The sequence below is a fragment of the Geotrypetes seraphini genome, chromosome 6, assembly GCF_902459505.1.
Source record: "Geotrypetes seraphini chromosome 6, aGeoSer1.1, whole genome shotgun sequence".
Classification (NCBI taxonomy): Eukaryota; Metazoa; Chordata; class Amphibia; order Gymnophiona; family Dermophiidae; genus Geotrypetes; species Geotrypetes seraphini.
In genome coordinates this window covers 212444339-212461122 of record NC_047089.1, presented here as the reverse complement: position 1 = coordinate 212461122, position 16784 = coordinate 212444339, and the positions used below count along the sequence as shown (strand labels likewise).

At 41.6% G+C, this 16784-nt stretch overlaps 1 protein-coding gene across 1 annotated transcript in view; it reads right to left on the bottom strand.

Moving 5' to 3' along the window:
- Positions 1–332: 332 nt before the first annotated feature.
- LOC117362949 (prolactin-releasing peptide receptor-like) overlaps positions 333–16784 on the bottom strand; it is a 72621-nt gene continuing 56169 nt past the window's right edge. Inside the window, exon 2 of the mRNA XM_033950037.1 lies at positions 333–966. Within this exon, the coding sequence (XP_033805928.1) occupies positions 333–966 (634 nt within the window). The remainder of the gene's footprint in view (positions 967–16784) is intronic.

The window sequence follows — 16784 nt, the reverse complement described above, 5'->3', positions numbered from 1 at the left end:
CCTTAGGAAGACCACGTCTGGGGTGGACCTCCCCCCCTCCTTATTATGCCACTGAGAGCAAGTCATGTATGTCAACATGAGACAAGAAGACCAGCAGAAGCACGGTAAGGAGAAATAAACCAGTGGCAAAACCATTGGCCAGAGGAAAGAAAAATGCAAATGTCAAGTACAATTCTGATTCAGCATTTAATAATATTAGCTGGCTAGGACAAGACCTCTTTTTTCAGATCACATACTTGTATGCAGTATAATTGTGTGTGCACAGAAAGGTAGGGTACAGTACATCTCCAGCCTACCTACACATGGACAGGACCAAACATTGAACTTGTGTCTCAGAGCATGACACTCACAGCCACACAATTATTGGTGGGAATGATTTTCTGCTTAAGGGTGAACATCTTCTTCAGTTCACTGCGGAAGCGGTCATGCAGCCAGGCATAGAGGAAGGGATTGCAGCAGGACGAGCTCATGGCGAACAAATGGCAAAGGAGCTGGATCAGCAGGAAGTAATGCTTATTGATCAGGTTTATATTGATGTCCCTGAGAATGTTGAAGACGTGAATGGGGAGCCAGCAGATGCCGAAAGCTGCCACCACCAAGACAATGAGGCGGAAGATTTTCCGTTTCCTGACTCGGTCGAACTCAGCTTGGCTTTGAGTAGGGTGGCCTGGGACCACACGGTTCTTCAGTTTCACTGTGATACAAATGTAGGAGAGGGAGACAGCTGAAAGGGGAAGGATGTAGGTAATGATGAGGGTGCTAAAGGCATATGCCAAGTGCTCCTTCTTTTTGTCCATCCAGAACTCCTCGCAGATGGTGAAACCTTCCTCTTGGAACTCCACATGATAGGTGTTGGCAATGGCAGGAGCCACCAACCCACAGGAGAGCATCCATATCCCAGCCAAAACATACGCACAGGTAGTGACTGATATTCGCTTCTTCAGAGGATGCACGGTGGCATAGTACCTAGGAAATGAGGGACAGCTGATTAGCTCAGATAGACAAGTCTCTTGATGACAGTATCTGAATCATACATGTATTGCTGTTCCGTAGGAGTATATCAATGTATTTGAGTCTATGCTTGGCAGGACTTACCATTTTATGGCCTAGAAATTCTCTCATTTGGCTACAAACTTTCAAGCAATGATTGGCTACCAAGCAACAAATTAATCTTTCTATTAATAAATAAGCAAGGCATGACCACATATAAAACTAGGCAAGTATTTTATAAAAGATTTGGTGAATGCTGAGCTTTTCATAAAATAGTTACAGCACGGAGAAAGAAGAAAACGTCTAATGGGCAGGAGACCCTGGCGAACGAATTAACAGAAGACAAACAGAAATCAGAGCTTGAGATCAACATGATTTGAATAATAAAATGACCAGACAAGAAAAGATAGAAAATTAATTTTAATTTCTATTTTATGATTACAATATATCAGATTTGGAATGTGTATCCTTCCAGAGCTTAAGCTAGGCTGCGAGCATGAACTAGGCCCTAACAAAGAGAGGAAAAGTCTTTTTTTGTTTGTTTATTTTGTTTACACCACAGTGCTGGGGTGGGGTTGGAGAGGGCAAAAGGGGTGGGTGGGTGAAAAGGCTACAAAATAAACCCGCCAGGATGTTTTGAAAAAAATAAAATAAAATACCCGATTGGGCGGGCAAAGCAAATCAAATTGAATTGAAAAACCAATTCAGTAGGCCAAATCTAATCGAAAAAAATTTCCCTGAATTGGGGTAGCACTACCAAAGATTAGCACAAATTGTATGTAAATTTAGTCAAATGGATGTTAAAGGGGTCGTTTCCTATTTCTCCCCCCACTATAATGCTCAGAGAACAGCACACAAAATAAAGTTGTCTTTAACACTGGAAACCTAATGACAGCTCGGAATTGGCATTGGGGTGTTTGAAGAAAGGATTCCATACAATATTTTCTCTAAAATGTGTCAGTTTAAAAAAAAAATTTAATTTGGAAGCAGAAGGAAGCCTGCACATGCCCTAAGTGCTAGTGAGAGAGGAATGTGTGCGAGTCAGAGCAAACCCGAAAATGAAAGCACAATTGGTACCTGTCTTCTGCATTTAAATATAAGCTTTCCAGGTGAAAAAAAATGTGAAAAACTTATATTTAAAGATGCAGAGGAAAGACACCAATGTATGCTTCACTTCTGGGATTGGCTGCACAAGCGCACAAGAGCCACACTTACTGCTAAACTCTTCTTCTATACATGCACCAGACATGTTCCGCCCCCCTTAGCATGCTATTAGGGTTGAGCATTGTGAAGCTTTTTTTTTTTTCCCCTATGCTATTTCCGTGGTATTTACTGGCGTTGCTTCCTACAGGGCCGAAGTTCTTAGCGCTGACCCAACAGGGAGGTAAAGTGACTTGTCCAGAGATTTAGCAGCTGACCAAGAATTGAAACTGAAGCACGGGGAAGAAATACAAAGACATGTCTTGGGGCATCTGTTGCTCAGTGATGGTTGTTCCCATTGGCATAGTAAGGGGGCGGGGAGATGGGCCACCCTGGGTGCTGCCTTGGTGGGGGCGCCAGCACCTCTCTGCGCCCCCATGCCACACTTGCGCCCTCTCTTCCCCGCCCTCTTACCTCTTCAAAATCTTCACCAGCCAGCCAGCCAGCTGCTCACTCTGACCTGGCTCTCGCTGAAATCATTTCTGAGTCGCAGGGCGTCCAAGTAGCAGATGAAATTTAATGTGAACAAATGCAAAGTGATGCACATTGGGAAGAATAACCTGAATCACAGTTACCGGATGCTGGAGTCCACCTTGGGGGTTAGCGCCCAAGAAAAGGATCTGGGTATCATTCTGAACAATACGATGAAACCTTCCGCCCAATGTACGGCGGCGGCCAAAAAAGAAAACAGGATGGCCACCAGGATGGTCTCAGGACTCAAGGATCTCCAGTATGAGGAAAGGATGGGTAAGTTGCAGCTATACTCACTCGAGGAGCGTAGAGAAAGGGGAAACATGATTGAGACGTTCAAATATGTCACGGGCCGTATTGAGGTAGAAGAGAATATCTTTTTTCTTAAAGAACCTACGGCGACAAGAGGACATCCGTTGAAACTCAGGGGTGGGAGATTTCATAGTGACACCAGGAAGTACTTCTTCACCGAAAGGGTGGTTGATCATTGGAATAGTCTTCCACTGCTGGTAATTCAGGCCAGCAGAACGTTGGACTTTAAGAGAAAATGGGATAAGCATGTGGGATCACTTCAGGGAAGAATTTAGGGGATGGGTCATTAGAGTGGGCAGACTTGTTGGGCCGTGGCCCTTTTCTGCCATCATCTTCTATGTTTCTATGATGCTGATAATTATTTAAAAAGGGATGGTTAACAAGACTAAGAATGTCATAATGCCCCTGTATCACTCCATGGTGCAACCTCATTTGGAGTATTGCATTCAATTCTGGTCTCCTTATCTCAATAAAGATATAGTGGCGCTAGAAAAGGTTCAAAGAAGAGTGACCAAGATGGTAAAGGGGATGGAACTCCTCTCATATGAGGAAAGACTAAAACGGTCAGGGCTCTTCAGCTTGGAAAAGAGACGGCTGAGGGGAGATATGATTGAAGTCTACAAAATCCTGAGTGGAATAGAATGGGTATAAGTAGATCGATTTTTCACTACGTCAAAAATGACAAAGACTAAGGGACAATCGATGAAGTTACAGGGAAATACTTTTAAAACCAATAGAGGAAATTTTTTTTCACCCAGAGAATAGTTAAGATCTGGAACGCGTTGCCAGAGGATGTGGTAAGAGCAGATAGCGTAACTGGTTTTAAGAAAGAGTTGGACAAGTTCCTGGAGCAAAAGTCCATAGTCTGTTATTGAGAAAGACACGGGGGAAGCCACTGCTTGCCCTGGATCGGTAGCATGGAATATTGCTACACCTTGGGTTTTGGCCAGGTACTAGTGACCTGGATTGGCCACCGTGAGAACGGGCTACTGGGCTTGATGGACCATCTGTCTGACCCAGTAAGGCTATTCTTATGTTCTTATGAAGTGACATCAGAGGGAAAGCCAAAACCAGCGTGAACAGCAGGCTGGAGAAGCTGCTCATGCTAGGTAAGGGGTGGGAAGGGAGGGTGCGAGTGTGGCATGGGGGCATGGAAGGAGAGGAGGGGGGCACCACTGCCCCGGACACTTCCTACCCTCACTATACCACTGATTGTTCCTCTGGGCTTTCTCTTCCTAAGTGGCTTTTCCCCACTTTTTCTGTTCTTTCCTTCCCTCCTTTCTCCCTCTCCCTGCTGTGTTCAGTTGACTGTTATGTCTGTTGAAGGGATAGTTACTTCTCGCTACTCAGCTCCCGCCCAAGCTCCAGTTTAGTGACTATTACGTTCTCTTTTATGTCTACCCTTACCATTTCTCTTTTTCTCTGAATTATGTCACTAACCCCTGTCCCGATCATCCTCCGATCTGCAAATGCCCCGAACGTTGCCATGCTTCTGCCCCAACTCTCCTGCTCTCTCTGCCCCGAGTGCTGCCCTGCTTCTGCCCCGGCCTTCCCCCGCATTGCAAGCCCGTGGTTTTAACCTGTGGGTTTAAAGCAGGTTAAAACCACAGGCTCACTGGGCTTGCAAAAGTTCAAAAAAATTAAGAGTAAAAAAAATAAAAAAAGGTCGCTGCTCTTTAAGCATACGCAAACCATCTACAGATGCGTCAGGATTGCTATAGAGTGATCCGGGCGCTCGGTTGGAGGGGGTGATTCCGATCGCCCTCATTTGCATGAGGGCGATTCATGAATCAGCCCCCTGGACAGGGATCGGATCGCTCACGGATTGGATCCGATCTATGCTCTTAGTGAATCTGGCCCTATGTAAACTGCTTTGATGATTCCTTTATGAATGGTGGTATATTAAATGCCATGTAATAAATAAAAGTGCAACATTCATGTCAGTTGAGAAATGATTAGCTAATTACATTAGAATTCTCACATGGTTCATTTATCTGGATGTTGTTGCTTATTTAGGGTTGCCAAATGGCTCCAGAAAAAGGAGGATGCTTTCAATGAAAGTAAAACCCAGATGTCTCAATCCGTCCTCCTTTTTCTGGAGCCATATGGTAATCCTATGCTTAGCTACACACTCAGAATAAATGAATCTAGTTTATCGTGCTAGAAACATTTACTTTTAGATCTGAGTTTGAAGAATAAAGGAAAACAGTTCCCCATGAAGCAAAAGCTGCTATTTTCTCATTAGCCAAATAATTGATGTCTTTTTCCACTGCTCCCTTCCGCCCCTCGCAGACACTTATTTTGTTATCATTCGATTGCTCTATAATTTAACAATTTAGTTGGATGTCACACTGGGTGAGGACAGAAATTGAGACCTTTCAAGAATTCAAAGAGCATAGTAAATCAGCACAGCCAAATTCTTTTAAATTCCATTCAGAATATAATTAGCACATCATTACAACACCCACAAAATTAGCTGTTTTGATAAAAAGCTTTTGTTGCAGCAGAAAACATAGTGAAGTGCGTGCTCGGTCGGGAGAGCAGTGCACTTTTTCCCACTTGTGCCAGCTAATGGGAAGACTTTTCCATCAGTGGGGCTTGGGTTTTGGGTTTTCCTGAATCACAACTATTCCGTTCTGTTACACTGCAGGTGTTACTCCCAGTTTAAGTCCTGGGGGCAGTTCAGAGGGGGGTGGTTTTCTAGAAGTCTGATTCTCGTGTTTTCTACATGCTGGAGACGTCATATGTTCTTTGCAGTGAGGCCATTGAATAGCTTTATATAGTAACTAGCTTTATAGCCCGTTACATTAACGGGTGCTAGAATATATGTGTGTGTCTGTCTTTATTTCTTTCTCTCTCTGTCTCCTTAGCCGCTTTTACCTGTCCATTCTCCCTTCTTTTTACCTACCCTGTGTCCACCACCACCCCTTCATTGCTCCCCTTATCCAGCAGCACCTCTTCTTGCTCCCCCTGTCCAGCAGTAGGCCTCCCTTCATTTCCCTCCCCCCTGTCCATCAGCACCTCTTCCTGCTCTCCCTGTCCAGCAGTAGGCCTCCCTTCATTTTTCCCCCCCTGTCCATCAGCACCTCTTCCTGTTCCCCCTGTCCAGCAATAAGCCTCCCTTCCTTTTTTCCCCCTGTCCATCATCACCTCTTCCTGCTCCCTCTGTCCAGCAATAGGCCTCCCTTCATTTGCCCCCTCCCCTGTCCATCAGCACCTGTTCCTGCTCCCCCTGTCCACGGGAGTTAGTACAGGGCCGGTGTCTGCCATTCTCCCCAGAGTCCTTGCCGCCCCCCCTTCCCTTCCCATGGAGCCGACTACCTACCCGGCGATTCAAGCAGCGTATGCAGGAGTGCAGCAGTCTTCACACTATGCTTCGGGTCCTTCTACTGCCCTGATTTACTCTGGCACGTCCCTGTTGACATAATCAGAAACGCGGCAGAGCAAATCAGGGCAGTAGAAGGGCCCAAAGCAGCGTGTGAAGACTGCTGCTCACGTTGCTTGAATCGCCAAGGTAGTCGGGTCCGCGGGAAGGGAAGGGGGATGAGCGGCAAAAGATTCGGACTCCTCTGGTCTGTCGCGGAGGGCGGCCCGGCTCCATTTCTCAATTCATTCCGGAGAGGGGGGGGGCAGGAGGCGCTCTTTGTGGAAACAGCGCTGGACGTCCCGCTCCCTCCGCCGCAACTTCTTTCCATGTGCTGCGTTCCGCCCTGCCAGAAACAGGAAGTTGTGGCAGAGGGAGCGAAACGTAGCCCCTGGAAAGCTATTCGTCTCAGCGGACATCCGCAGGGAAGGCTCACTGCCCCAGCTCCGTCCCCGTCCACAGCCCGGGCCAGGCCTCCCGCGCTTTCTCAGTGGCCCGGCTCGCTCGGTTGGTTGTTATTTTGTTTACCTGGCTGCTCCGCTTCCTGCATTCGGCTGCTCTCCGCCGACAGCCGCCTGCCTCAAAGCCCTCCTCCCTACCCTACCCCTAGCATGGCCACTGCGCCTTGAGATTGCCCTGGTCTCAGGGCGGGCGAGGACAGCCCCTTGCCCAGCAACGCTGCTTCTCTCCATCCCCGCCAGTGATGTACTAAGCGTGCATGCGCACTCGTGCCGCCACACCGTGACAGAAAAGGGATCAGGGAACACGTGGCGTGAGTGTGCATGCGCGGCTAGCATTTTATTATTTAAGATGCTCCAAAACAATTAGCATTTCTTACAGTACGTATTGCAGGTAATTTTATTATTACATGGAGTAACTGTAGCTTTAAACTTCAATTTCCAACTGTTTTTAGAGTAATTAGGAAGAGTCAACTGGTAGGATCATATTCTTATCAGGCAGTTAAGACACGGAACAGTCTTCCTTTAGAAATAAGAAGCCTGAATTTGTATATTATTTTTTTCTGTTTTAAGGACCTTTTTTGCTAAATATTATTCTCGATATTTTATCTCTGTGCAATAATATTTAAGTATATCAAGTTTCAAGTGTAATGGATATTTGATATATGTGCTCCCCTTAATGTAGGATTCTTTTTGTTATAATCCGCTCTGAATTTGAATTGAAAAATAGAATATAAGACTACTGATTAGATTAGATCTGCTATCACCATTACAAACATATTCACCGCCCCTTTTCCTGGGGCAAAAGGGATAGCCAATCACTCCTGTTCTGCCAGTGTTGCAATTACAGATGGTTCTGGCATTCTGTACCCTGAGTAGATCATTCAGAAACCTTGGTGGTACCGATGTGTGTATTAAGTGTTCACACACAGACTAATGGGACCCAGGTCGTCACTGTCATCATCATAGAAGAAAACATAAAGTATATTTAAACACTAAAAAATAAAAAGACCAATGGCGATCTGGGTCCCATTAGTCTGTGTGTGAACACTTATTGCTCCTTTTGCAAAGGTGCGCTAGGGTTTTTAGTGCACACACAAAATTACTGCGCGCTGTAGCCGAAAATCTACCGCCTCCTAAAAAGGAGGCGGTAGTGGCTAGCACGCTATTGCGTGCATTAAAGCCCTAGCGCTCCTTTGTAAAAGGAGCCCTTAATACACACATCGGTACCGCCGAGGTTTTTGAAAGCTGTGAAGAATTTACTGTAGATATTGACCTTAAGAAAAATATTGTGAGATTTCTAGTGCTAACCAAAAGTGTATTCTGTATCCTGGCCAGTGTTATTTTGTTACGGAAGAAATTATTAGGTTTAAAACATAAATAATATGGGCTCCTTTTACTAAGGTGCACTAGCGTTTTTAGGGTGCGCTAACCACGCGCTAAATGAAAAATTTCTTGGACTTAAAATTCAGATGTTTCCCGATCTTTCACGTGAGACGCAGAAGCGCCGACGTCAATTTCTTCTTTTGAAGCCAGGTATTTTAGCTTTAGGGGCTACCATCTATTTAAGGCACCCCTGCAAGTGTATAGTGCATCACCGTGAAATTAAGTATGTTTTCTTTGAACCCTTTCAGCTAACTAACTTCTTTGCATTATCTCTTATGGAGAAAGAATATCATTAGCTCTTTAGATTAATTTAGGCATTAGATCTCAGCCCTACAGCTTTATATCTTTGACTATTTACTTAATTTTCTCGCATTTTGTTAATCTTGGATCCCTTTGTAGGATTTGAGTAAAGTTAAACATATATATGTTCTTTTTTACTTTTTTTCTGATTGTTGCAATGTCAACTTTGATGGAATTTGTTCTTATGTTTAACTTCTTTCTGTACAAGTTATTATGCTTGATATAAGTTTGAAAATGCTATAAATAAATAATAATAATAATAATAAAAAAGAAAAAGAAAAATACTAACACAAGCTCTATGGAGGCATTAGCATTTAGCACGTGTGATATTGTAGTGCGCGCTAAAATCGCTAGCATACCTTAGTAAAAGGAGCCCTATGTCTGTACAGTGTAATCTGCAATATCTGTCATGCATCCCTATTGTTACAGTGCCATGTTACAGGATTCTCGTGATGCATCATGTTGAGATTGCATGCATGTTCTTAGCACTTCTCGTTCAATAGCTTCACAATGACAGATTTCCAAGCGAAAGCAGCAAGAGTGAAAGTAAATTGATGTGAAATTCTACAAACCTGAAAGAAAAAGAAGAACTTGGAGATAATCAACAGCAAAAGCCAAAGAAGCAATCAGGAGATACATCCTTTCTTCATCCTTAAATTGTACTGCAGGGAGAGCAGGAAGTCATTCTTCCTACTTCTTAAAGTTGGGCAAAGAAGTGAAAGACTGAAAGTTTGCCTAGGGTGCTTAGGTAACATTCGCAATGTCAGAATTGACGATGAAGTTGATTGAGGAAAGAAACCAGGATGTACATAAAAAAAACAACCCAGCAATGCTGCTGTATCTGTAGCAGGGCCAAGACTTTGGAACTCAATGAGAATATGTTAAAATTAAGAAATCACTAAATGTTTTTGTGGTTTTTTTAGTTCAAAATGTTTTATTTTTTTTAGCAAAAACAGTATAACATGCAATCAACTTCGAAAATCACACAGAGTTTGACGGTTTTAAATCGATAGGTGATGGAGTATTCCTATAGGTATTGACATCAGATGATGAATTTTATGATCTTATTGTTGATAACATAACATAACATCATACTTATAAACCACGTAACCGTAAGTTCAGCGCGGTTAACAAAAGATTACTAATAAAATTACTTAAGAAACATATAAATTAATTCACCAGTTACTTTGAAAAAAGGCAAGTTTTCAATTGAGTTCTAAAAGATCTTTGATAAATTTGTAGAGTCTGTTGTATTTATGTATCATCCTTTGTTACCCGTTAGGATTTAAGTGGGATAGCAAGGTCCTTGGCATTATTATCGATTCTTCTCTCTCCCTCAATGACCACCTCAACTTGGCTAAATCAGGCTTTTTCAGCCTCCACATGCTGAGGAAAGTAAGATCCTATTTTCGCCAACAACATTTTGCCGTCCTTGTCCAATCCATCATCCTCTCCAAACTAGACTACTGCAATGTCATCTACTTAAGCCTATCAAAAAAAAGTCTTCAAAGACTTTAGCTAATCCAGAATACTGCAGCCAAGTTGATCTTTGCAAAACGCAAGTCTGACCATGTCTCCCCACTCCTAGCCAAACTTCACTGGCTCCCAGTGATTTCTAGAATCCATTTCAAATGCTCCTGCCTGACTTTTAAGATCATTCACGGCATCCTTCCTCCCTTAATCCCACTATCTTATAACTCCTTGAGTCCTGACTCTACCAGATCCGCCCAAAGGTATAAACTATCCTTCCCCTCTCTACACAGTATACGCTATGCAGGCAAACTGGGAAAATCCCTTCTCTTCAGAATCACAGCTCTTTGGAATGACCTTACTACCCCGCTGCGGAACCTGGGCTCCCTCCAATTATTCCGCAAGCAACTGAAAACCTGGCTTTTCACTAAAATGTAATTCTATCCCCCCTTACTCTTCTCTTCTATATATAAGTTTATGTAAACCTTTTTTTCCTTCTCTTCCTATATTTTAAGTTCTTGTAAACCGTGCCGAGCTCCACATCCGTGGAGATGATGCGGTATATAAACTTAAGGTTTAGTTTAGTTTAGAACATTTTAAAATAAATAAATAAATATGACACCAATCTTTGGAGCTTGTTTGGGAACCCATTGTGCACAGACTTTCCTATATCCCAAGTCATCATGCATTATGGCAAATGCAGATCCATAGCTGATATCCAAATATGCAGCCAATTGAGATACCATTATCCTTCAGTCTTCTCTAATCAAGGCATCCATCCTGTCTATGTGCTCTTCTGTCCGCGATGTTGATGGGCAACCAGAATGACCTTCAATGATTACACCTGTTCTCCCCACTTTAAATCTTTTTACCCACTCATAAATCTTTTGCTGAGTCATGGTGCTATGTCCATACTGAGTCAATATCCAAAGGTGAATTTCCACAGGTTTTACTCCCTCTGCCCAAGAAAAGCACACTACTGCACATTGTCCTTCGATGGAGCAATCTTGCAATAGAGCATCAATTTTTCTGACACGACTAAAGGCCCAGCGCTGCACTGTGCGTGGCTGAACTATCCAACAGGCAATAGATGAGTACATATGTTGCATTTCGCTAGCTCTGTTCCGATTATCACATAATTTAACAATTGCCTTTAATTTTTTGATTCGCCCTTGTATTTTCTTTCTTCCTTTTGTTTGCTTCCCTTGATTTTATTCTCTCTTCTTCCTTGTCTCTTCCCCCTTTAATTCTATTCTCTCTCCATTCTTCCTCCTTCTTCATTCATTATTCTCCTCGTCCATCATTATTTCCCTTCTCCCAGGTCGAGTCCTCTCTCTCATGTCCTTCGCAAGTCTTTTCCCTCTTCATGTAGGTAAAATCTACATCATTCTATCCAGTGTTCTCTCTCAATCCCTTCATCCTTAATCTCTTCCCTCTCTTCTTCTCCCTGTCCCCCATCCCCTCAGTATTCTTTATCTCTCTCCCTTTTCCATAAATAAATAAATAATATTTCTCAAGTTTCAAGTTTAATTAAAATTTGATTAAAACGCTTATAAAACTTCTAAGCGATGCACATAATGATAAAAATAGGGGGTACGAAACAAACACAAAATACAAACAAGACAAACTGAACAATAAACTAAAATAAGGGGAAAGAAGGGAAGAACTACAATGGTATTAAAGAAAAGTTGATAGTAAAGGGGAAAATGATGGGTTGGGGACACGACATGAGAGAAAATTCTTAAGAAAATAAAAGAAATTTAAAGCTTAAGAGGTCTAATGTTTAGATATGATGAGGCTAACAAATTTAAGGGCTCCTTATACTAAGCTGAGATAGCTTTTTTAGCGCATGTTAAACCACACTATGCGGCTAGAACTAACACCAGCTCAATGCTGGTGTTAGCGTCTAGCACGCGAGCTAAAACCGTTATCACAGCTTAGTAAAAGGAGCCCTAAGTTTCATGGAGGGAAGTGACGTCATTCTAACGAATGGCTGCTTAGAGCGAGAGCTCCGTTGGGGCTTTGGATAATTGTTGAGATTATTGCTTCCAGAGCATAGCTGCTTTCAGTATTCAGGGATTTCTGTGGCTGTGAAATCATGGCGACACGGAAACGGCTCAAATTTAAGTTTCAAATGCGTCTGTTATGCCTATGGCCAGGGGGGTAACTGAAACTTTGCATACTATTGACATGTATCCACAAGTCTGCTTATCTGACATCCTGACTTCCTTTACCTGCGTGTCGCCCAAATAACATCAAAAGGACAGTAAAGCCAGATGGGAAACTGGTAACACCTCCTTGATAACATCAAAAGGACAGTAAAGCCAGATGGGAAACCGGTCTCTGCAACACCTCCTTGATAACATCAAAAGACCAGGACCGGGTGTGCCTGAATCGTAATAGCAGGACCAGCTGTTTTACTATGATTATTTACTGGATTATTGAAGACGGAGGTACCAAAACTATAGATTCCATCAGAAAGCTGTAATGTTAACCCTTTTAGGATATCTAGCCCTATTATATTTTAAGGAATCTCATTGATCAATACAGTATATTCCCAAATTGGGAATTGTCCAATTTTAAAATTGGTAATTTTTTTTTTCATCCTATATAAGAACGGAATTCTGCCCCTAAGATTAGAATCCAAGACGTCTAAAGGGACAGTTTCCCGTGTCCACCCGCCTATCATTTGCAGGGATTCCCAATTGTGAAGGAGGTTGATGCCTGAGATTACGGTGAAGTTATTTAATTCTTATATATATAATAAAGGGTTATTGTTTATGCTTTTATATTGCCTGTGTGCTTTTCTGAGTGTCACTGATCATCCCATCTGTCAGAAATAAGTGGCGGAACATATTGGTACCAGAAGTGGGGTGATCAATGTGGTCAGAAAAGCTACCCAGAAAACAAGGGGTTGAGGAGCAGGCTCCCAATCCCTCCATTCCAGATTGGAATGACAGTATAGGTAAATTAATGGCCACTGAGTGGTCTGTAGAAGCAGGATTATGTGAATCCTGTACTTTTGGAAGTGGGGATCCACATGAATTATATGCCTCCTTACAAAAGGTGAAAATCTCAAAAGGAGAAGAGCAAGAAGTAATTTCTAGACAAGGAAGGATGATTTTGTCAGACTGGAGGAATTTGCATGAAGCTAAACATGAATTACAATTGAAATTAGGAGAGCTGGAAAAGAAAAGGTGTAATCAACAGCATGCCATTAAAATGCTACAATGTCAGAATAAGTTGTTAATGGATAAGGTAGACACCTATCAAAATGTAACAGAAAAGGCAGCTGTGCATTGTGCACGATATAAATACAAGAAACGGAGGCGGAAAGTGAGTTACAGAAAAGTTTAAATCTTAATTTATCATCTGCCGGATGATTGGAATCCAAACAAACGGGATGGGAATATTTGGGATTCAAATTCTAATAACAGTGAGGAGGATATATGTGTTGAAGGAGAACAGACAGAAAGTTTAGAAGCAAAGCCTGTGAGGAGACAAAGATTACAGGGAAATCTGCAGACAGGAGAAAATTTGACTAGAAATAATGTTATGGAGGATGTTACTCCACAGGAAGTCATGGATACGATGGCACGCTTTACACAGCAGCCTGGGGAACCACTAATACAATGGGTAATTCGGGTGCAGGAGCTGGGCGCAGCAGGGATTATGTTGGATGCCACAGATGCCCCTAAATTTGATCAAATTAGTCAAGAAGTAGCAGTACAAAATGCGTTACGGGAGGATCCTTATCCTGCAAAAAATGCCCAATGGATTTTATTAGAGATACTTAGTAGGGGTGTCACGAGGCGATATCCACTTGAATCTGATTGGCCCTCAAATGATAAAATTTGGTATACATTAAAAGATGCTCAAATGAGAATTAAGGAGGAGGCTATGAAGGCAGCCTTAGTAATAGGTCACGCTGACACATATATGTCATTACCTTTTACAGTGTCCATGAGAAATAAAATTATCAAGTATGCTGCACCGGCATACAAACTGAGTCGTGGCGCATGGCGCGTGGCGCGTGGCTCGTGGCCAGCGTGTTGTTTATGGTACGATGCAATGGAGGTCAGAAGCATGATAGTGCAGTATTTTTGTAGTTTTTCGTATGATTCTGGGTAATTCTAGTTAGACAAACATCTGTGTTAGTTAAGGACCACGCCCAAATAGAAGCGTACGAAAAACAGGTGAATAAAACATTTAAATATAATGTAGCTAAGGCCAGAGAAAAAACACACTAAAGATTAATATAAGGAAAAGAATGGTGTTTTTTTGTGTACTTTGCTGTTGAACTAAATCATGGTGGAAATCATGGTGGAAATCATGATTACATGGAGGTTCTTTGTATGTGCTATAACTGTCCTGTCTTAGGCCAGCATCTTGTGCCAGTGAATAGTTTCTGTTCTTTGTTCAGCTTCCCGCCTTTAGCCTCGTGGTTCTAATTGAAAACAGATGTGCTCAGGCTAGTTAGAAAAAAGCATATTAGATTCCTTATTCCAAACTGAGATATAAAATGTATGAAGTATGAATGGCCAAGATATGAATGAAATTATGAATGTTTGGGGCCCATGGATGTAATATGTGATGATATGATTGTGTAAAATATAAATGGTTTATATAAATGGTTTTATAAGCATAAACATGCTTCAGGAAGAGGAGAGGGGGATTTAACCCCCCTTTTTTCTCCTGAGTAAGATTTCTGTGTAAGGCTGTGCAATTTGAATCTGTCAGCTTAGGAGTTTTTTTTCCTTTAAGGCTCAGAACTTGTCAGCATGGAAGGACTGAGAATTTACCATGTTAATAATTGTGAATTCTTTTGAATGTTAATGTTAATTCAGAAATCATCTGAAACTTTGACTAACTTTTAAACATGGAGGAATGTTTCTTTGTCTAAACTTTAAGACCACCCATAGAAATGTTATTGGTCGTCAAACTTGATGATGTCACTAAACCAAAAGTTATATAATAGACTGTAATGAGATAGAAAGACGAGACCATTGTGAGAAGGCCAGTCTTTGGCCACGATGATGATCTCCCATGAGCGCAACGTAAGCAATTATGCTATTCTTTTGATCTAATAATGGGAAAATAGAACCAATAATTCAATAAATCCTGGTTATAATTTTAAAACCTTGCGCTGGTGTCATTTTGCATGTAGAATTATTTTCAAACCTGAAGCTTTCACAAATGGCGTCAATGCCCCATGATCAATTGGTGGCGAAACCCGGGAACTAACTAATTTGACGTCTTGAAAAAGCTTATAGGTTATTCATGGAAACTCTAGGAGCTCTGGAGATTTCGCATGGTTGTGTAACAAAAGGTAGTCACAGGTTGACTGGCTGCGCAGGAATATGGCGGAAATTAGAGATAAAACGGGACCGGAAAACTGGAAAATTGTGAGTATTACGCCTGTTTAAAGAAAAAAAATAATAATAAAAAATAAAAAAAATTTAAAAATAATAAAAAGAAAAAAAAATTAATTAATAATAATAAAAAAAAAAAAATTATTTAACAGTAAGGAGCATGCATGCTTGTATATATCTGTACATAATTATATGAAGTTAGTGGAAATTAAATATTAATGGAAAAAGAAAAAAGAAAAAATTAGAAATAAAAGTAACACAGAAAGAATGTTGTGAAAAGAAAGAAAAAACCTTGCAGTGCTGGCATTTTTCCATCTGGCTTTTAAACTGAGCAGTGCCCGTCTGAAAGAAGAAAAAAGTGCCCAGTAGAGAGCAGGTCTCCTCTGTGAACGTAAGTTTTTGCTTGTTTGAAAATGCGTTATTAAGTTTGAAGAAAAAAACAAATTTGTTCTTTCCTGCTGTGTGTCTAAGCTTTGTCTCTGAACTAACTCTTTCTCTCTGTGAAAGTGAAAACTGTCTGTTTTAATCTGACTTTGAAAAGTTTCCCTCTGTCCCGTCTTTTTGTTTGAAAAAACGGGCTGAGGGCACCCCCCCCCCTTTTCTTTGTCTCCCTCTGTGCATTTTCAGTGCCTATCTGAAGTAACTACTTTGAAAAGAAAAAAGAAATTGTGTTTCTCAGCTTTGTCTTTCTAAACTCCAGTTCTGTCTCTCTCTGTCTTTTTTGCTTTGCCCTAACTTTTTCTCTTGTCTCTGGAAAAAGAAAAATAAAGTTAATGGCTTCCCGTTCCCTTGCTATGCTGTTCCTTTGTTTGAAAGAGCGGGCTGCAAATGGGGGATTTTCACCCCCACCTTTTTCCTCCCTCTATGCCTTCTACAAAGCTATCACGTGTTCTCCTTTGTTCATTACCAGGAAGAGGGGAAGGGGGAGGAAAGAGGGGGAGGGAATAGCAGCAATGGAGTCCTTTGTCTCAGGGCTACAGATTTCCAACAGGTATTTGCTTATCTCGGAGCAAGTCTGTTTTGCATATTAAAAGGGTTTATTGAGAACTAGTAGTTTAGCAAGACATGAGAATCCTATGTATCCGTGGCTTAAATTTGTTTCCGATGTAGTAGAAAATCAGGATTCAATGTGGTCTCTTTCTGATAAAACTTTACCAACTAAGCACGAGCATGTAATTCAATTGTTTTGATGTCGAGAAGTTGAATATGTTGATTTAAGTTCAAAAAGGCTTGCAGTGTATTGGGAAAGCAGAGTTTACATAGCTAAGTGATCCCTGCGGTGTTAGGAACAATGGAAGTACTTTGGGAAAGTTTCAGAAGCTGTTTGTAGCCTAAGGGCTCAGTACAAGATGCATTCTAGAAAAAAAAAAAAAGACGTTATGTAGCTTGAATTTTTCCCTTGTTCCTTTATATTTTAAAAAAAGGTTATTAGAATGTTGGAAGAACAGAACTGTAATCAGA